Here is a 23049-nt window from a genome sequence, read left to right on the forward strand (position 1 = left end):
AGCAGCTGACAACCAAACTTGGTCCATGGCCTTGCTTCATGGGACACTTTTCAAATGAGCTTTTGAAACCAACCAACCAACCAACCAACCAACCAACCAACCAACCAACCAACAAAGAAACAGAAATAAACAAAGACACAAAGAGAGACAGAGGGAGATAACTATGAAAATATATGCTCACAGTTTAAAATAGTTATTCTTTGAGTCTTTGAGGGAGGCACTGTCTTCCTTTAAGTCAATGAAAATGAGAATAAGAGATACAATGTTAAGTTCCTACCCACAAATTCTAACTCTGGAGCTGAATAGACCCCTAATCTGAACACCTGCTGTAACCAGCTCATTTCCCAAGAAGCCATTCCCTCACCACTTTTTATCACTAACCTTCAAAACTGGCTGAACGAGAGAGAGAGAGAGAGAGAGAGAGAGAGAGAGAGAGAGAGAGAGAGAGAGAGAGAGAGAGAGGATCTAGTTAGCTTGGTTCAGAATCTCAGGTTGGTCTAGAAAGTCTTGGCTTTCCAGGCCATGCTGTGGATAATAGCCGAGCACAGAGAAGATGCAATGCGAAGGGCAACCCTGCATCAGCTGTCTCCCAGGACAGATGGCTTCAAGTGTTTCCTCAATGATTCCAGGGGCACACTGAGCCTATATAAAGGTGCTGGACATTTTCCAAGGAAGTCAGTAGGAGCATCTTCTTCTCTATAAGCAGATACAGAATGTGAAGGAATCCATCTTTTGTGTGTGTGTGTGTGTGTGTGTGTGTGTGTGTGTGTGTGTGTGTGTGTACACAGGCAAGATGACCAACTCAAGTATCATTCCCCCAAGTACCATCTAGCATTATTATTTTAAACAAGATCTCTCACTGGCTTAGAACTCTGGGAATTGAACTCAGGTCCTTGTGCTTGCAAAATAAACACTTTACTAACTGAGCTATCTTCGACCTGAGAAAGCAGCTCCCCTTTGATGACGGCATAAGAGAGCAACTGTGTTCTGTGCATCTTTTGCTGTGTTATGGACTCAAGCCTCCTGTTAAGAATATGCAGACAAAGTGGCTGATAAACCCCTGTGGCCATCTTGTAGCACTGACTTGGGACTTTAAATTGCATGCCCCTTGGTCCTGACTGCCAAGCTTCATGGAATGTTAGATGATTGTGTAGTGGTAACAGGAGTTAAGTGATCTCTCTGGCGAACTCCCCCAAACTTAACGGCTACTTATTTATCTTAATTTATATCTGCTGGAACATTTGCACTGGGTGAAGAAGGAGAGAAGGTTTTAATTTTTCTATTTGTGAGATGACCAAAAGAGAAATTGATTGGGTAGGAGGGACTGGCTGGCTGTGGTTTCCCTTGCAGTTTCCAAAAGCTGTTAAGAAGAGTTAGGGTTAGATAAGAAATGCGCTTTTATGAAAACACTTTGAGAGTCTGGCCGCAAACAGAGATGTTTTGGGACCAGGGCCAAGGCTATAAAGGGTTCATTGCTCTTTTGTCTAAAACATTCTGTATGTTTTCAAGAACTGAACATTCTGAAACCTGTAGATAAGAGGTATGATCCTTGGATAAATGTAGATGTTTTCACAACAGGAACATCCAAAGACCATTAGAAAGACCCCAAACACCTTCCTGGTAGAAGAACTTCTGAAGCTACCTCTAGACACAAAACAGTAATATGCAACAGTATCCTAGGCAGAGTAATGGGGTGGCCACAGAGTGTCACATGAGAAGCCTCGGAATGGCAGGTGCCGAGAAATTCTGAGGGTTGAAGAGAGTAGTTTCTACACATGAGTAGAGTTATAGCATCCCATCGTATCTGGTGCTGAGTCTCAGTTAGTCATGTCAGCTCATGGTATATAGGGTCATTCTATGGTTACTCATAAACCATTTGCGATGTCTGAAGGATTACTGGAGTCTTGGAGGGTGAGTCACTAAATAATAAACATTTATTAAATCTCTCTCTCTCTCTCTCTCTCTCTCTCTCTCTCTCTCTGTGTGTGTGTGTGTGTGTGTGTGTGAATAAATGGAGTATGCTATATTTTGGTTATTTAATATTCTAGAATAGCATAGATTTGCTTACCCAAGGTTTATGCTTCTTTGACAATTGTCCTATAAATTATTTAGTCTATTTGGACATTTTCAATGACTAGAAACTTATCAAGAAAGTTCTTGTACAACACTGATGAAAATCTCTCTTCCCTCCTGAACCAAAATGCCCCCTCTCCCTAGGACTGTCTCCTAAACCAAGTCCTTGAGGCATCAGGCCTCTGCACAGTTCACCAGAGACCTCTCACATCCTACCGAATCCTTTGTCTTACATCAGCATCCTGAAAGTGTAGCCACTTATGCTCTCACCACCATAAACCATCTCTCTATTCTTCTTACTGCCTGGTATGGGACAAATAGGGACAGGACAACAGTTATTCCAGCTACCAGGCCTGGATTCTGTAAGCCCATTCTTCATAAATGCTGTGCTCAAGGCTAAGTCAACCTCTCTGTAGGAAGCAGCCTTAATACTTCTGAGCCCTGGTTTCAAGACAGTCACCATATTGGACCTTTTTCCTGTTAATGGTGACCCTCCTGATAGATGCACGGAATCTAAAAAGAGCATTGACATTTTCAAGGCATTTTAAAACTTTAAAGAAAGCATGAATGATCTGCCCAAGAAACCCAATTATATATGCTCATTGCCCCCTCCCCTCAGGAGGGGATGTTTGCAGGAAGAAATTAGAAGGTTACACTTGTTATCCTCTGATGAGACCTGAGGAGGACACACAGGTGAAACTTCTGCTCCACTGGCACCAACCTTAAAGGCGTGCTCTACCTCAGGTACATCATCAAAAGCTTGAATTAAGATAGTCCCGAGTCTTCGGTCAAGATCTTCCACTCTCTTGTTAAATCCACAAACATCATTTTCAAATTCCTGAGGAGACATTTGAAATGTACATACATACACTATCCAAGAGAAACGAAATCTAAAAAGTATTTTAAAAAAAGAAAAGGAAACGATGTTTTCCTGCAACCCAATCTCAGCAGAGCCTTGGCTGCTAACCTTTGTACTAAAATCAGTCGTACCAAAGATTCATTTTAATTCTCTAAACCTCACCACATGGCCTAGTTAGCTCCTTTGTTGCTGTGATAAAACACTGAACAAAACCAACTTGGGGAGGAGAAGGTTTATTTGATTTACAAATACATATCACAGTCCATCACTAAAGGAAATTGGAGCAGGAACTTCAAGCAGAAACCTGGAGGTGGGAACTGAGGCAGAAGTCATAAAGGAAAACTGTGCTGACTTGGATTTCTGCTGGCTTATCTGTATTATACAGACAAGAGCTACTTGCTTAGGGCTGGTTATGCCCACAGTGGGCTGGGCCCTCCTGGACCAAACAATCAAGAAAATGCCCCCGGAGACCTGGCCAGAGGCCAATGTCATGGAGTCAGTTCTCCAACTGAGTTTTCTTCTTCCTACAAATGTCTAGGTGTGTCCAGTTGCCAAAACCTAACAATGACACCCTGGGATTATGATGCTCTGGCCAAAATGGTACAGTTGAATGAAACAAAGTTGGCATTCACTCGCCTTCCTTACTGTGCCCCCTCTCTCTTCCACTTCCAAGCCCTTTTCTAGTCTGCCCTCAGTGTCAGCTCTGATTACCCTAAAGATTATTGAAGCAGCAACAGCCCCAGGGTCACGATCTTCTCGTCTTCCCCAATTCAAAATGCAGCTCTTTTTCAGAGCCTCCAAATTAATATAGTCTTTAGAAGGAAAGTAAACTAATTAAATGAATACACACTATTCCTTCCAAATATACCTTAATTGGCGAAGACAGCAATTAGCCATTGTTCTTAAGTTTCTTAATTTAGTAAATCAAAACACAGGGTACACAGTTAAATCTGAGTCACAGACAAACAATTATTTTTAAAAAGTATAAGTGTCTCTTAATTATTGTTCTTTATCTGACAACCCTAAGCGTGCAAGCATGCCTCACTTCTTAGGATGTAGCAATTTTCAGGAAAACTTAGATGGCTCAACTCTCTAATTTGTACAAATACTATTTATTAATATGTCTTTATGGAAGTCATACATGTTCTTATTCTATATTTTTAATATTTATTTATTTTTATTTACATATAAGAGTCCATCTTTGTGGTATGCATGTGAGTACAGGTGCCTGCAAAGGCTGGAAGAAGGTGTCGGATGTTGGGATGGAAGTTACAAGTGGTTGTGAACTACAAGTGGTTGTGAACTGCCCAGTGTGGGCACTGGGCCTGGACTCCGGCTTGGAAGTACTGAGCATCACTTCAGCTCCCATTTTTGTTAAAAAAAAAAGAATAAACAAGGCAAAAAAACAAAGAAAAGTAGGAAAATATAGTACATTTATACATTTCAGCTATATTGGCATTGTGGTATTATGGTGTGCTTTTATATATGTATTATTTATATATGTGTGCATGTGTGTTATATAGGTATATATAATATATAAATATACATACATAGGATATATGATATTTTTATAGTTACAAATCCATCATATGTATATATGTATATTATTTATAAATGTGCATATACATTCTCTTTTGTAATCTATCTTCTTTTTTTCTTTAATACCTCCAACTAATGGTATTTTTGATCAAGCCCTGTCTTGCTGGATCTGACCAACAAGGATCCCTTGAAGCTGAATGTGCTCAAAACAGATTCCTGCCCTAATTTTTACTTTTCCTGCCAGACTGTAATTTCTTCTTCTGTAATCCTGCCCTTCTTTAGGGAGAATCCTATTTCCTTTCCCCATCATATAAAGTTCTTTCTTTTCCTCTGGTGCTTGACATTGAGGGGACCATGGGTGAAATCTGGACTCTGTGCCCCATCTTTAGAAAGTTCTGCCTTGCCTTTGTTTATCTTGAGTGGTCTTTTTCTATCCAACCCTGAATCATAAGGAAACTTCTACCAATATATCTCATCTTTGCTTGGCAGTCTATTCTTGAAGCTTAGAGTTTATTTGCAGCCTTTTTGAGTATAGTTGGTAAAGCAGTGTGTAAAAGCTGTAGAGTGATGTTTTGATACCTGTACAACACTGTGAGATGATCAACACAACAGAGGGAATGGACCTACCATGAATGATAGACTTAGCATGAGTTTTTATTTAAAATCTATGGTAATTCATCACCTCATATATCTAACAGGTGTGTGTGTGTGTGTGTGTGTGTGTGTGTGTGTGTGTATGTCCTTAAAACTAACCCACCAGCAGAATTCAGATGCACAATACAGTGTTATTAACTGTGATCACCACATTGTACATTACACCTTAGAAGTCACTCACCCTGCATCAAGGACACTTTGTAGTCATTGACCAGCTCCTACTGTTTTCCGCTCTCAGCCCAGTGGCAAGATCCATTCTTGTCAGCTCCATAGACCTGACAATTTGACCATCTTGGATCCCAGGTTAAAGTGAGGTCATAAAGTATTTGTACCTTTGCAACTGGTCTACTTTGCTCAGCTTAAACCTTTGAAGCTTTAAAGTAGCCACTACTCCCGCTATCTTCCCCATCAATAACCCTAGATAGCATTGGTTTAGAGTACTCAATGGCTGGGTCCTTTCTGACTTACTTGCACATAGAATAATTAGGGTCTTTCTAATGACACAGGAATGACAATTTCTCCTGACAACAACAATAAATAAATAACGAAACCAATAGGACCACAGAGCCATATGGAATTCTTAAGGGAAAAAGTAAAACTCATAAATGCTTGGGGGCTGAGCTAGAGGCAGCAGAAGAAAGATCAAGGTTTGTGATTTAGCCCCTCTCCCCCGAGTCCTACCATGCTCTCGGGGTCCAAACAGTCATAGGAACAGTCCAGGAAGACCTTGTACATCTCTTCAAATTCCTCATGCATTTGCTGAACTTTCTGACTCAGTGAGTTTCCTCTGAGGCCACTGAATTCAAGCTTTTCCAGCTTGTTGAAATCCAAGGCTGTCTTCAGAAGATCCTATCGGGATATTTCACAGAACTGTTGAAGGAATCATCCTCACCCTCACCCTCCCCACCAGATGGAGGAGACAAAAATCACAGGTGTGGTGGCTGCTTAGGAAAAGGCAATGTCTGGTTAGGTTTTTCAGCCTTATTATTAGAATGGGTTGGTTAAAGTCCATAACAACCTGAAGGAACAATGCAGATAAAGTGGATTCACACGAGCCAGAATAAAGAAAGAAATCATGAGACGTATGTGTCAGCCTTTCTGTGTTCTACTACAGACTACAAAAGACCATCATAACTTGTGTGTTTTGTGTGGATTTTTATTCCAAGTGTCAATGTCAAGTCAGGCATGGTGATGCATGCCTGTTCTCCAGGCACTGAGGAGACAGAAGAAGGAGGATCAAGGCTAGGCTGTTTGTAAGTGAATTCAAGGCCTCATGTTCAAGAGGAGAGAGGTAAAATGTAACCCTGGAACAGCCCAGATGACCAGTTCAGAAGGTGTCTCTGGCCTTCTTGCAACTCCCTTTACCAAATAAGATCCCCATCCCAACACACAAATAAGTTTTCTTGGCACACAAAATCACATTGCCATCTCACTGACAGAAGGCAGTTACTTACCATCTCTTTCCTGGGTTTCTCCATCTGCTGCAGGGTAGTGGTAACACTCCACAACACTGTGGTGGGAACTAGCTTGAGTTGGTGTAGGCATAGGACTGAAGTGGCTTCCAGGACACTGTGTAAACTGCTATCATCATTGACACACCACATCCCAGCTGTGCTCAGAATTAAATGGCAGATGGATGACACAGCCCCAAAGCCTTGGGGCAGAGTGGCTCCCAAGCCTATGGAAGCCATATCATGTCTAATAGTAGGGATGACTTCTGAGCATGAAGAATAGGGAAGATTAAATTCATCCCTTGTGAAGACCTGCCTAAAAGCACAAAACTTCCAAGATCCAAGACGTATTTGCTGTCAGAACTCTCAGTGTGTACTCTCACTGTACTCTCAGTTATTGTTACAGAGAGAGAGAGAAAGAGAGAGAGAGAGAGAGAGAGAGAGAGAGAGAGAGAGAGAAGAAGGAGGAGGAGGAGGGAGGAGGAGGGGGGAAGAAGAGGGAGAGGGAGAGGGAGAGGGAGAGGGAGAGGGAGAGGGAGAGGGAGAGGGAGAGGGAGAGGGAGAGGGAGAGACATATAACTGTCATTCTGTAAACAGTCTGTGAGGGGCCCTGAGAAGACCCTCTGACATGTTGGAATGGCAAAAGCAAGTTATAGCAGCATACCTGAGCTGTGAGACATCAGGCCCTGCCTCTACTCCAGAACTTCCCATGGTGAGTGATCACTGCTGCTACTGACACCAAGTTCAAAAAGGGTGACAGAGGAACAGCAGTGAGGAGAAGCCACCAACTCCTCAGACTGTCAGGAAGTCTCCCACACAGCCTCTGGCAATGACTCAGAAGTCTGTTCATTCGGCCATGCTGAGGCAGGATCATCAGAAAAGGAAGGGAGGAAAGAGACAGCAGCAAGGAGGAGATAGGATCATCAGGATCAGAACCCTTGCCTCTGTGCACGTGTGCACGCTCCTCTCTCTCTCTCTCTCTCTCTCTCTCTCTCTCTCTCTCTCTCTCTCTGTGTGTGTGTGTGTGTGTGTTAGGGAATCACTACCCTAAAATATTAGGAATTATGTTAGAGAAAGCACACTTCTCTTCTTTCGCAGAGTGAAGCCTCCAGTTCAATCTTCAGTATTAGAAAATGGATAAAGGCTGAGAAGAAGGAGGGAAAGAAAATACTAGAAGAAAATATGGAACCACTTCAAGACACCAGTATAGGCCAAGGCTTTTTGAATAAAAACTCCAAGACAGAAGACACAGAAGTGAGAGCACATCAGTAGCAATGAAGAGATTGCAGGGCTTCTGCACAGCAAAGGAAGCAATCTACAGAGCTAGGAGGCAGAGCAAGGAGACATCTGTGAATCTACAAAGTATTTACAAGTGATTCCTCCGATGGAAAATAAATACCAAGAGTATACAAGGAGCCCTATAACCAAAAGCCAAATAGACCAAGTATACATTGGATAGAGGGCACAAATTAGACACTTCCTGTTAAAAGAAACTGTATGAAAAATTAAGCAAGGGTTAGACTGACAGTGATGTCTCAGTGTTGGCTATAGAGGCTACACATAATGACATAGAATTTAAAAAAATAATATCTTCTGTGTGCTGAAAGAATACACCTCAGCCCAGAGCACATGAGGAAGATATAAAACTATGTGAGCTTTTGATAAGTGAATGCTCATGCACTGATTTTTTTTGCATAGTCACTAAAGGAGTGGAGGTAGCATATACAATCCAAATCCACAAAGCCAGCCTAATGCTTTTACCTGAAGGGGGGGGAGAGAGTTTGAATCATGGAATAACACAGACAGGCATCTGTTGACTATGTTTCATTCTTGGCCTGTGGTGATTGTGGAGCTGGGGTAGTTTGTGTGATCATTACTCATTAAAAGTTTATATTTACACTTTGTTCTTAAAAAAGAAAATCACAGGGCTTTCAAATTCATGAAAAAATATTTAACTTTACCAGTTGTTAAGGAAACTTAAGATCACAATGAAGTAGACAGCCACAGTTAAGATGTCTAGAATCCAAAGGACACAAGCTAGCAAATGCTGGTGATGAATTTAATAGGCCAACAAGGGAGAAAAGTACAGAGGGTCAACAAACAACTGAAGCTAGATCTACCACACGACCGTCCATTCCCTTCCACGTAAGTGTCTGAAAGAAATGGTTTCAGTGTATTAAAGAGACACCAGCATGCCCACATTTGTTGCTATTCAGAACGGATGAAATACAGAATGACCTTCACAGCCATCAGCTGGTAATAGGTGAAATTCATTATAAATAATGACACTCTGTTATATGTACCAAAGTCTATAGAACTGGAGAACATATATGAGGTCAAAAAAGTCCCATGCAGAAGGACAAATAAGTCATGTTCTGTCACATGTAGATGCTTAAAATGATGCAATCCAACAGTGCATGGCAACTCCTAGAGACAGAAGGTCACAGCAAGGAGGGGGTGAAGGCTTGATAATGGGGACACACACAATCAGACAGAAGTGAGGTCTAGTACTCCCACATAATGGTGGAGACTGGCAGTTCATCATAACACATCTGATAAAGAACAGAAAGAAGGAATCAAAAGCTCCACAGAGTAATGGGAATGTGAAAATGCTGATCACTCTGAGCTGATAACACGTATTGCACAATGCATTGAAATATCACAGTGCATTCCATAACATTTTCAGTGCTTACATGTTTATGGTCATGTTAACTACTCTCATTTGACCATTACACTATACACACATGACACATTGTCACAGCTATATCTCATAAGCTTGCACAATTCAAATAATCATAAGATAGTGGCTGGGAATCCTAACACATATGTAACCCTACTGCTATAGAGGCTGAGATAGGAGAACCATGATTTATAGGCCAGCCTGGGCTACTAAGAGAGACTTTGACTCAAAGAAGCAACACTGTTCAACTTTATATGCTTAGAAGAAAGCAAATGGATCCTATTAAAATGAAAATGACTCCGATGGCAATTCATATCTCTTACTAGCTGCTTTGTTTTACAGGAGAAAAATATTTGTGCCTTGGAATACTTCCCCTGAAGTCATTCTTCACAATTGTGTGGATGTCGATTTCAATTTGTTGGGAAATCCTCTCTAGCCATTTTTAAAAGACAGATGCATCTTGATACATTTGGTTATAGCAGAAAATGAGATGATAATTTCATTTTACTTTTTTATTTCTCAAGAAGCCCTGATGCACATTCTTAGGTTGTCAGTGGGAGGCACTCTATTGGTAGTATAAGCAGGAGATCGTGGGGATCAGAGTGGTAGTTAATTACTGTATTTTCAGGGAAAGTCTAGTTAGTGACTTTCTTCAAAGTTCTTTCTCTGTCTTAAAACACCAATCCCCCACACTATTGCTGAAGCACTTGCTGACAGGAACCTAGTATGGCTGTTCCCTGAGAGGTTCTACCAGCACCTGACCAATACACATGTGGATACTCACAGCCAACCATCAGACTGAGCCTGGGGACTTCAACAGAAGAGCTAGGGGAAGGACTGAAGGAGCTGACGGGTATTGCAACCCCATAAGAAGAACAATATCAACTAACCGGACCTCCCAGAGCTCCCAGGGACTAAACCACCAACCAAAAAGTATATGTGGAGGGAGCCATGGCTCCAGACACATATGTAGCAGGGGATGGCCTTATCTGACATCAATGGGAGGGGAGACTCTTGACCCTGCGAAGGCTTAATGCCCCAGCATAGGGGGACACTACAGTGGTGAGGCAGGAGTGGGAGAGTGGGTAGAGGAGTACTTTCATAGAGGCGAAAGGGAGGGGTAGAGGGGGGATGGGATGGAGGCTTTGTGAAGGAGTAACCAGGAAGGGGGATATAATTTGAAATGTAAGCAAATAATTTTTTTTTAATGAACCATACTTTTACTGCGGGAACTAGAAACATTACAACAGGCTATCCTGTCAGTCTCTGCTGCCCTCATTGCCACAGAGAGAGGTCCCCAGACATAAAATAGAACACTGGTTCCCTAAAGCCAGATGTAACCTCTTATTGGGGTATCTTGTTATTAGGAAATCATAGACACAATGTTTTATCTAACTTAAACTTGTATTTGGGGCTCATGGGAAGGTTTGGGAGGCTTTCCTTCAATTTCTGTCAAAAGGGCTCCCTCTTTCCATCCCTCAGCATGCCCCTCTCTCTTTTTTTTTAATTTGAGCTTTTATCCCTGAGATCTTACTGTACTCAGGCATGATAATATTTAACTTTATATTGTGTTATTTTCTACCCATCGTTCCCAGGAGTTTACAAATATTCCAAAGGTCTCCCAGATTCCACTGTGCCTGAGAGAAGGCTCAATGCTGAATCAATATTTGGTGAATGAAGTCATGTTCTTTCTGTTTTGATTTAGCTGCCGCACATCCAACAGAAAGCAACAAAGCGACAGAAAACCTAGCAAGCCGGACTGCTGAGCAGTTAGCGGGAATGAAGAAAGGTAGGCAGAGAAGTCAAAGGCAGGACAGCTCGGTGTTAGAAGGATCCTTGACAAGTGCAAAGTAGATACTTTGGTGGCTGTACTTTGAGGCAAGAGGCAAATGACTGAAAGAGCATAGGAATAGACCATATAGGTTGAAGTTAGTTAACTGCTGATGTGTAATCATCTTCATCTTTAAAAAGGGAGCAGTTCCTGGGAAGCCAACAAATAGAGCATGTAGTTTCCAGACAGTCCAAACTGGACTACTGAGACAGCCAGTGAGTTCTTTATCCCTGTGAAGATTCTGATGAAATCCACAGTGAACAGTGCTGTAGAAATTATGTCTGTAGCTGCAGACACAGACTTAGTACCCTAATCACAACCCATCAAGGTTTCTTAATTTACACATAGGCTCTTTTCACAGCCCATTTAAAAGTTCTCAGTGACAGATAAAAGGCAAGCTTAAGCCAATAGGCTTAGATATGTTTTAAATGTCAATGGTTATTAATCCTAGTAGGAGAACCATGAAATGCATTGTGCTGTGTACAGGATGTGCATAGGAGCCTTGGAGCTAGAAGAACTGTGACACTCATGTTCATACAACCCTGGTCCTGCTGTTTGCTGGCTCTGTAGCTTGGAGCAAGACACTGAGATTCTAAGGTTCATTTGCCTAATCTGTAGATGGGAACAGTGATATTTAACATACAATGGGATTGGGGACAGTGATATTTAACATATCATGTGGTTCTGCAGAAGGGGCCAATGTAGGATGTCAGAGTCAGCACTATAATTAATTGTGACCATCCCAACGCCACCCTCACATCATTAGATACTGGATGAGTAAAACCTTCTCCAAGAGAGGCTGCTACTCCTTTGTAGGCAGGTATCACAAAGTGCCCGGGGTCCCAGAATTCTTACTGGGCTGACTGGACCCTATTTTTTTTATGAAAAATGAAGCAACATTTAATGGTGGTGGCAGGTGGAGAGATGGGGCTCAATTTGTGCTCTGGCCCATGAGATGGAGAATCAAAACCAGAGGTAATGGCAAGCTTCACCAACGGCTACTTTAACTCCCGAAGGAGAGGTCACGCCGCCAGTCTTAAAAGAAATGTCTTCGGAATTCATTAAGGGAGAGCACAAAGCAGATACTCACAGATGAAAATCTCTAAAGGTCATTTGAAGAAAGACGGTTTTCTTTACCTTTCGACTGCCACCGACCTTATGCGGCTAATGGTCTCACACGTGACCATGTGTTCAAGCTGGGCTGAAAAGGAAGCCAGCCCAATTAGGCCAGGAATGAAGAGAGGCTGGGCAGACTGGCTAGAGATGGCAGAGGGACCACAAGGAAATGTGGTGTGTATCAGGTCAGCTTATTACCTCTCTCCCTGCTAATCACTCTGCATAAAGCCCCAGCAGGAAATCATTTTGTCTCCTAGTGAATCACAGCAATTTTATAATGAAAGAAATGAGGGCTCTCTCTAAGCGGCTCCCCATGTCATTCGCACAGAAGACGCTGCAGGCAGAAACATAAACATATTCAGATTCTACAATATTGTGGCAAAAAGTGGGGGGGACTGCAAGCATGCATGTGTGCTTGTGCTGGAGTACAGTGCTCAGGGGAAGGGGGAGTCAAGAAACCCAGAGGCATGAAGAAATGGCCTTTCTTCAGTTCCTTGACTATTCAAACTGCAAAGTTTTTGTGTACTTTGGATGTACTCTTAGGTCAATGGTTCTTAACTTGTGGTTGCAACCCCTTTGGGAGTCAGATGAGCCTTTCATAGGGGTGGCCTAAGACCATCCAAAAACACAGATATTTATATTATGATTCACAATGAGCAGCAAAATGGAAGTTTTAAAGTAGAAATGAAAATAATGTAATGGTTTGGGGTCACAACAACATGAGGAACTGTATTAAAGGGTCATGGTATTAAGAAGCTCTACCTCTCCTGGGCATATACCCAAAAGATGCTCCAACATACAACAAAGACACATGCTCCACTATGTTCATAGCAGCCTCATTTATAATAGCCAGAAGTTGGAAAGAACCCAGATGCCCTTCAACAGAGGAATGGATTAAAAAAATGAGGTACATCTACACAATGGAATACTACTCAGCTATCAAAAACAATGACTTCATGAAATTCATAGGCAAATGGATTGAACTAGAAAATATCATCTTTAGTGAGGTAACCCAATCACAGAAAAACACTCTTGGTATGCACTCATTGATAAGTGGATATTAGCCCAAAAATTCGAATTACCCAAGATGCAATCCATAGACCACAGGAAGCTCAAGAAGGATGACCAAAATGTGAATGTTCCCACTCCTTCTTAAAAGGGGGAAAATATATATAGGAGGGGATATGGAGGCAAAGTTTAGAGCAGCGACTGAAGAAACAGCCATTCAGAGTCTGCCCCACATGTGGCCCATATACACAGAGCCACCAAAACTAGATAAGATGGATGGAGCTAAAAAAAAAATGCATGCTGAAAGGGACAGGGTATAGCTCTCTCCTGAGAGACACATCCACAGCATGTCCAATACAGAGGTCAATGCTAGCAGCAAACCACTGAACTGAGAAAAGGACCCCCTTTGGGGAATTAGAGGAAGGACTGAAAGATCTGAAGGGACTTGTAACCCCATAAGAACAACAATGTCAACCAACCAGAGTTTCCAAGGACTAAACCACTACCAAAAGACTATACATGGTCTCACCCAGGGCTCCAACTGCATATGTAGCAGGGAATAGCCTTGTTGGGGCACCAGTGGAAGGGGAAGCCCTTGGTCCTGCCAAGGTTGGACCCCCAGTGCAGAGGAATGTGGGGGGGCGATAAGGGGAGTGGATGGGGGTTACACCCATATGGGGGACTGGGAGGAGATAGAGACTTACGAACAGGAAACTGGGAAAGGGAATAACATTTGAAATGTAAATAAAGAAATATATCTAATAAAAAAATTTAAAAAAGAAGGCTAACCACAGTCTTATGTGAAGCCATAAAGTCAAATAAAGCCCTTCCTTGGAAAGGGGACTAGAACTTTATGTGAGCTACTTAATTAAAAAGACCTAAAAACTATATGGTTAAAAGCAGGGTACACAAATAGAAAAAAAAGCATGTAAGGGCAGAAATAACACCACAAAGCCAATTTCAGCCAAATGCAAAGGCAAGGAGGGAAAGAAGGATGGAGAGAGGGAGGAAAGGAAAAAGAAAGGGAGTGAGGGAAGGAGACATTTATGGCGCCCTGAAGCATGTAGAAGTTTAGTGAGAAGATTACATACTCCTGCAAACAAATCCCAGCTCAGCATTCTGCACTGGGTGACTTTGCATAAATTAACTGATGTATCCTGTTGAACTGTTTATTAAAGATGGGAATTGATGATTAGCTTTCCTGAGAACTGCAGTGACACATGCTCTAAGTGACACATGAGGAAAGTACCTGCGTATCTCACTTTTCTCTGTTTGTAGTCTTCAGTTTCCACAGCAAGGATCTTGTGATGTAGAGGAGAGCATGAGAAGAGCATCCTGCTGTCCTGGGAAGCTGCTGCTCCACCCAGACTGCACACCATTTGCCAGCACCCACCCACCCACCCACCTTCTTTCAGCAAGCACCCAGAAGGGAAGCGTGGACCTGTGCAACAAAATTCTCTTGTGCAAAATAAGCAAAAGGGCAAAGAACGTCACAGATGAGAGGACGGGAGGCTTGGAGCAGTGTGGAGATTAAAAGCCAGCCTCTTGCAACCTGGCCCTCAGCAGGAGCAGAGGAGAGCTGAGGGTACCGATGTCAAACTATTCAGTTCACTTCTATTTATTAATTGCAGGTGCCAACAGCATGGTGGTCATATATCGCATTAGAATAGAAGATGAAGAAGCTTAAGTCAATGCTAATTCTTGCTGGAGAGAAGCAGATTAATCTCATTTGAAACAGACATTGATCACTGCATACTCAGAATGTTAACTAAAGGGCTACATGAAATATGCCAGAAGACAATCAATATTCCCCCGTCCTGCTGCACTGAGGGGGGAGAGAAGAGATGGGGACGGGGGCGGAGAGAAGATGGAAAAGGGCAAGGGGGATGAATCTGAGCCGACATTGGAGAGATTAAAAAAAGAAAGAAAGAAAGAAACGGAGGCGGTGTGCCCAGGAGCAAAAGAGTAAGTAACCCAGCGTACAAGACAGACAACTTAGGAAGGACGGAGAGCAGAGGGCATCAAGCTCTCTCCAGTCAAACCAGGGCAACTCCTTTGTATGCATCTGAGCCATTGATTCCGGAAAGAAGCCGAGAAGGGAATACTATGAGATAACGATGGTCAGAGGGCTATGGCTAACTATGCTGATGTTTACTGATACCCTATGCACATTAGATGCCCTTATGTCATATGGTTAGCATGTGTGTACAGGGCTGAAGCCCCTCCTAGTCAGTGCAAGCTTGTTTTGAGGCTGGAGATCCTGCAAACATGACTGCTACAATGCTACAGAGGTAATTATTCCTCCCTGGTCAGCCCAGAGGCCAGGGTGTCCATCACTTTGGCTACACAGCGGCAAGGAGTTGAGTGGAGATGAGAGAATAATGAATGGAGGAGAAAGGAACAGGGGTTGAGCAGCAAGAACTGTGCTGGAAATAGCCGTGAGAAAATGAGGCATTTAAGATGATGCCACATATGAATTATTAATACCCCCTGATTCTGATGAACGGTTTAAGGTATGCCTTTCATAAAATCTAGCTTCTGGCTTTCTCTCATTTATTTTCTGCCTTCATGCCTTTCCCCAGTGAATTCTTTTTCCAGTTCAAAATTGACTTCCTCTTGTGTTTTTTTGCTATTTTTCAAAGTTCTCCTGGGTTAGGATCCCCCCTCTCTCTTTTGCTCCCAGTTATCTACATGTACTTTTATTATGACATTCAATTCACCCTGGCAAAGTTTACTGATTCTATGTCTTTCTACCTTGAATGTTCTGTGCTAATTTATCTCTCTTCTCCCATTCTATGACTACATGTTCATGACAGTTCTTTAGGTAAAACTATATTCTATTGATCTTTGGGTGCCAGCTCTTGGCTCGGTGCCTAGGAAATTTAAATCTGCATTTAAAAAATTTTGACATGAACATATTTAGTCTGTTATTGTTTTATCTTTGTCATCTAATGGTTTTGTTGGGCTCATTACAGAATTTCTGCAACACATCTCTCTTGATCCCAAATCTGCGCTACTAATAAGTAGGAGCATAAGTTCAACAGTCTTCTCTGTTCCCTCAGCTATTGGTTTAACATTGAACTTGATGCTGACGTCCTCAAGTTATCCCTAGCTATGTATTTCTTATTCTGACCTTCCCAAAAAACTTCAATCCGGTTACATGAACTACAAAGAAGCCCTTCTTTGCACAAAAAAAGGAGACCATCACAAAAAACCCTAACTAGACATAATACAGAGATCAATACGTTGTGGGAGCCTGTCCCCACAATATGTCTACATCATATCTCCCGCTAGGGGAAGATGTGGAAAGAAGGGCTGCAAAGATTGCAAGAGCCAGGAGGTAAGCTGTGAAATGTCTCTCCTAGAAATGGTTGCATTAGAAAGCCCAGAACAAGTGTGATATCAGTGGATATGTTCATGTGGAAGCATGGGAATCTTATTGGGTCCACAACTAGATGAAGAATTATAGGTCACTAATGGCTTCTGAGAAAAGAATTAGCTTATTCCCACGAATAAGCTCCCTGGTTAGTTGTCAAATGCAAAGCAGACATTGTAGAGGCAAATGACAAAAACAGACTCAGCAGGTTGCGTTTACGTACATATTTGTGCACACATGTGTAACAATAATAGCAAAAATATGCTTTTAACTTGAGAGTTGGGGGTACAAGGAAGGAGTTCCAGAAAAGGTAACTGAGAGTGAAAGGAAGGAGGAAAGAGATCATGATAAAGTATTTTTTTTTCTGGAGCTGGGGACCGAACCCAGGGCGTTGCGCTTCCTAGGCAAGCGCTCTACCACTGAGCTAAATCCCCAACGATAAAGTATTTTTAAAAAATTAAAATGCAATAAGTAAGCCCAGAGCTGTAAGACACTAAACAAAATGTCTCACGTCTTTTCCCCTTAGAACTTAAACTAAAATTTATAGTAATGTTTAAATATTTGGGGGCAAAGATGATTAGCAATCAGATATGTTTCTTTGTCCCAGGGATTCACCAATGTTAGCCACTGGTCAGTCTAGGGGTGAAGTTCAAAGCAGCTGCTCTGTGAGAATGGGCAGCTGCATGTAGACCTGTTCTCTTTCAGATTTGAACAGTGGACTTTGCAGCCTGAGTGTATTTGAAAACAAGCGGAGTTCACAGACTGACTTCTAGAGCGCTCTTCCCGAGTGCCTATGATAAAACTCTCTGACTCCTGACAGAACCAGCCTTGCTTAAGGGTCAATCCAAATGACAACTATATACCATATACTGAAACTTTCTATGATTCCTTCAGTCAACCGCGGGTGACTGTTGTGTTTGAATCTAAAATGTCACCCGAGGACTCTCATGTTTAGATGTTTGATCCCCAGGTGGTGGATCTGTGCTGGGAGGGTTGGAATGTTTAGGGGACAGAGCCTGACTGATAGAAGCAGTTCAGGCCTCTGGAGTATAACTGTAAGGCTTAGCCCCGGTTCGAGTCTTGCTCTCTGCTGCCAGTTTCATCACTATGTGAACAACACCTGCCAGGTGTCCCTGTTGCCACAGATGAAGCTTGATTTTTCCCTGACTTTTGCCTCCATGACAGGCTAAAACTCTCTGGAACTGTGAACCAAAATAAAACTTTCTGGCCACGAGGAAGCATTTGAGGCTTTGTGCTTACTACTGCGTTGGAGCCCAGAGTAAGTGAATATACTCACCTCCACCATGCGTAGTCGGCCCAGAAAGCCATCCAGTCGTACAAAGACCAGAGATGCTTGGAAATCCCATGCCCTGACTTCAGAGTCCTCCTTGAAGTAAGTATGGAGATGTTCCCTTCTGTCCTGAAATGCCTGTTTGAAGAAGCTTAAGGTATCTGAGACTATTTGCAGTTTTCTCTGACTCTCTTCCACCTCACTTCTCAGGAGGTCTTCCGGGCTGAGGTAATTAGAGGCCTGGGAGGTAAATAAATTAGCATCCGTAGGTATGGTGGCTGCTACAGGATAGCCCATAACTATGTCAACACTGTCTTAGAACCAAATAATTGCCCTTGTAGTATTTCTCACAAGTACAACACAGAAAACTTCTGCCCAAGCCTCCAGTTCCACAGATGACCTTGGGCCAGTGTCTAAATCCAACAATCTACATGTTCCTTCAATCACAATGTGTTTTTGAACCACACTGTGTTTCGACAAGTGACCGGTTAGATACCAGGAGGCACCATGGGACTTGACTGGGTCAGATGGACCCAGGCAGATATTGAACCCAACAAGCTCTTCTGTGACTTAATGGCTTTGACAGAAAAATACTTTGAATGCAAGAATTAGTTGGGTCATACCTATTTCTCTCTCTTTAAGAGACTTGAACCTGGGAGCTGGGAAGCTAGGTGACTGGATAGTCCCTGTCATCAACCCAGGGAGCAGCAGAGAGAACTGGGTCTAGATGGTATCATCTGAAACCACAGTGTGAGTCAGCCTTCCCTGGGATTTTCAAAGCATGGGAGCTAATAGTGTTCTCTATTGGTGCTCCATTTTGTCTCCTTATACTTTCAACTAAAAGTCCACATCAGTAGTGATGGTGACGCACGGAGGGTGAGACAAACACTCCAGATATGAGTGCAGCTTTGGGTGAGCCAAGTCCTAAAGCTTGACCGACACCCTTCAGTGATAAACTCTGAGACCCTTCTTGCTCCTTCAGCTGATGACTGACTAGGATTGTAAGTGTAACACCATCTTGTAGCCTCATGCCCAGAGGATGACAGTTACTACGAACCATTCTGAGAGCTCGCTCATTGCTTTCTAAGAGCTGACTGTTCTTAGATGCCAAAAGAAGTCAATATGGAGGAAAGGAAGGTCACCTACACCAAGGTTTCTAGTTCTACTTACAGATGCACGCTTTAAGATTTATACTGTTCTCAATTCTACAGGAACCCCTAAAGGGGACCAGGAAAGCCAGCATGGTGGTACACAGCTGAATTCCCATAGGTTTGGGAAGGTGAGACAGGAGGATTGCAAGTTTAAGTTTAAAGCTAGGCTGGGAAATATAATGTCATGTCTCAAAATAAAATTTAAAAATATGGACCTTGGGTTCAACCTTCAAACAAAAACAAAAACAAAACAAAACACCATCAGCAACAAAATGCAGAGGAAGAATCTGTGCAATCCAAACAACAGCATCTTGAAGGTACAGAGCTAAACAGCTTTGAGCGTGCCCAGGACACAGATCTCATTGGCGTCTTTACATTGAAGCCCTCACTGACCCCTGTGAAACAGTTCCTCCTCGGAGCACCATTATGTACAGGACAATGAGGCACAGAGCAGGTAAGTGGCTTGTGTTAGAACACAGGGCTCACACGTAGTAAGTCAGAAATAGAATCCCTTGACTTCTCAGGCTTCTGTCTCATTTACCAGGCTCCACTGGTGACACAATACCAATCCCTCATACAGATCACGAAAGAGGTTGCAATTTAACAGCCCTGCCCCAGGGCTTAGGTGGAAAGTAGGAGAGACTGGGCCACCACCATGTTAGCAGTAAGGAAAACCTCTTTATGAACTTCTGGCTTGTGAAAATATAAAATTCAAGTGTGAGAATTCTTTGGGCCTTAATTACTTCTGTGCCTAGGGAAACACATATTTTATTCTCCCATATGCCTTTGTGACAACCAGCCCCTGAGGAGAAGTTCCTGGGATGCGCAGATCAGCTCACCTGCTGGATGAGGAGGTTACAGATTTCCTGGAGCAGCACCGTGAGCCTCCCTGGGGAGCGGTACCACTTGCAGTTAGCCCAAATCAGACAGACCACATGGAGCAGAGGCCGCAGCCTGCCCTTCACCTCGGGAAACTCCATGTTCTCCAGGATGTCCAGGTGTTGTTGGAGCGGTAACAGGTGCACACGGATGTCCTGGGCCTCTGTCAGGGCTGGAAGGAATCAAAGATGGTCAGCTATCCCTGCTGGGGCACCACCTACCTCATGGAGCCCCTGCGCCTGGAGAGTGAAGAGTTGGCTATGCCGAAGCTTCAGTTTCTTCCTGACCTGAGAAGACAGCTAGGAGATGGGTTCAGAATGCTTCCTGGGGGGTTTGGGGATTTAGCTCAGTGGTAGAGTGCTTGCCTAGTAAGCGCAAGGCCCTGGGTTCGGTCGCCAGCTCCGAAAAAAAAAGAAAAGAAAAAAAGTTTATAATTATTACACAGAATACCTCCTGGATAGAAAGTCTGAAGCCTAGAGCACTCAGAAAAATCTAGAATGATGGACTAAGAAGCTCTCTGACAACACTCTTGCATCAGGATTTCTTCCTGACTTTCCCAACCTATCTTGGCTATGGTTCCTCTTAATGTGAAGAAACGCCACAGCCAAAGCAATTTGAGGAGGAAAGGGTTTATTCAGTTTATGCTTCTATATTACAGTTCATGATGGGAGGAAGTCAGGACAGAACTCAAGCAGGGCAGGAACCTGGAGACAGGAGCTCAGGCAGAAGCCTTGGATGACTGAGGGCTGCTTACTGGCTTCTTCCATATTCCTTGCTCATTCTGCTTTCTTATAGAACTCAGGACCACCAGTCCAAGGATGGCTCCACCCACAATGGGCTGGGCACTCCCCAATCAATCACTAAGTAAGAAAATGCCCTATAGGCTTGTCTACAGTACAACCTTATAGAGGCAATTTCTCCATTAAGGTTCCTTTTTCTCTGATGACTAGCTTGGGTCAAGTTACCATAAAACTAGCTAGCACACAGCCCCAGTCTGCAGCTCCACTTTGGCAGATCCTCTACTTTGATTAATGCTTGCTAATTAATTGATGCTGATATCACAAAGATGACATGTAGCCAGTTGACGGGACATGTATAAAAGCCAGCGGAGTGTGCCTTCAAAGGCTGACCAGGCACCTCTCAATTCTATGACTTAGGACACATTTAATATCAACCCCAAAGTAGCCTGCTCTGGGAGGTAATTTCACAAGTCCTCATGTAAACAGGAAACAGGGTAAATGGTATCTTCCTGGAGAGCCACACAGTGCCAGGACTGTACCATTCAGTTAATCAATGACAGTGTCTCCGGTGAGAGTTTAATAGAAACTCTTCTGAGTGAGTGTTTGTGAAAGAGAAGTCATGCGGGATGGAGGAGTGGTGTGGCCTGAGGTGGCAAGATGCTGCCACCAGGAAATGTGGGAACACTGGTAGCATTGGCATGTGCCTAGCAACCCAGAGGAAATGGAAGCCATACTGAAGGGAATAGCTGCAGTTGTTTCCCTCCTGGGCAGGTGGTGTCTATGAGAGCAGGTAGACTTAGGCCATAGTATATGGATGAGGTTCCATGTCCACCCTAAAGGAAACTCAAAACTTCCCTGATTTAGCTGCAACCTACAATCATTCAGTAATTTTTCTACCCGTAGACATGCGGCATCCTATAAGACTTAAATAATTCTCTAGATTCACTGTGTGACTCCACCAGCCCCGTTTCCCTGAACAAGAGGAGTGGTACCCCTGTTAATTCTTCTGAACCTCTGGTTCAGTTGCCATGAGACCCAAGGGACACATGATATGTGGGGATGGACGATGGTACTTTATATCTCAGTGGTATGAGTCAGTCAAATGACATGGCACTCGGATAAGAGCAGTAATTCTGTGTGGGAGGCTGACAGTACTGGAACCATTGAGTTGGGGCAGAGGACTTTCACATTCATTCTAAAGAGCACGGGCCCTGGCTTTACATGTTGTTGAGAGCCAAGGTCGAGATGCGTGCACAGGGTGGAAGAGGCTGAGGCGTAGACACAGGGTCAACCTGTGTGGGTGGACTTTAAAACTCACTTTCCTCACACCACTGGACATCTGAACATCCACTTGACTGTTTTAAGACCATAACATTTGGGAAAGAAAGGGTTTCTCCCTTGCTCAAGCAAGGAGTGATCACTATGAGTGGAAAAAAAAATGGTGACAGAGCTAGGATTATGCTTGGTTTTGGTGTTGTTTGGTTTTGTTTTCAAAGATACCTTTCTCTCAATGTCTGAAGGATACTGGTCGCTAGCTCCACCTGGATCCCCAAAGGCAATAATTCTCAAGTCTCTTGTGTAAAATACTACAGTCCTGGCGTATAAGCTACACAGTCCGCTGTGTACGTGAGATCTCTCTGTCACTTACAATATCCAACACAGTGATCGTGCTGAGCCGTTGTTCAAACCCATGTTCTATTGTGTGCTGGGGGTAGAACCTAAGGTCCCACGAATGTCAAGCATTCACACTGTCGCTGAGCTTTACTTAGCCCATTGAGTACGTTCTGAATTTAATATTTTGAGAATTTCATACATAAGCACCACATATTTATATTACCTCCATCCTTCCCTCTTGACCCTCAAATTTTTTCCATGCCTCCTCACCCCCTCTCAAATTTGTGACTTTTTCTCCTTCACTATAGGTACACACATACACACACACACACACACACACACACACACACACACACACGTGTATTAGGTTATATATATATATGCACATATGTTATATATTCATATATGTATACACACAATGACTGTATATATACACATGTGTGTGTGTGAATATAACACATGTGCATATATACATGGCCTACTGAGTCAATCTGGTGTTATTCCTATGTATCTGTGTTTAGTATGGGCCACTTGGCATTAGATAACCTACCATGGAACTTATACCTAGAGAAAGGTAATTCTCTCAGCAGCCACTAATTGCCTGTATCTCTTCAACCGGGGGTAGGAACTTGTAAATTTTCCCCATCTATGTTGGTATGTCACTTGGTGTCATTATAAAGGCTTGCTTTATGTAACCATATTGTTGAGCTGTCATGACTGGTTGTCATATATTGAAGATACTAGGTAGCCTCAGCATCCTGGGCCTTTGGGTTTTAAAGCTTTACAG

At 43.0% G+C, this 23049-nt stretch overlaps 1 protein-coding gene across 1 annotated transcript in view; it reads right to left on the reverse strand.

Moving 5' to 3' along the window:
* Positions 1-23049, reverse strand: part of Dnah9 (dynein, axonemal, heavy chain 9) — a 353020-nt gene that overhangs the window by 309610 nt on the left and 20361 nt on the right. The window contains 4 exon segments of the mRNA NM_001427097.1: positions 2795-2911; positions 5807-5974; positions 17885-18118; positions 19869-20080. Coding sequence (NP_001414026.1) covers positions 2795-2911; positions 5807-5974; positions 17885-18118; positions 19869-20080 — 731 coding nt within the window.

The sequence above is a fragment of the Rattus norvegicus genome, chromosome 10, assembly GCF_021556685.1.
Source record: "Rattus norvegicus strain SHRSP/BbbUtx chromosome 10, alternate assembly SHRSP_T2T, whole genome shotgun sequence".
NCBI classification, from domain to species: domain Eukaryota; kingdom Metazoa; phylum Chordata; class Mammalia; order Rodentia; family Muridae; genus Rattus; species Rattus norvegicus.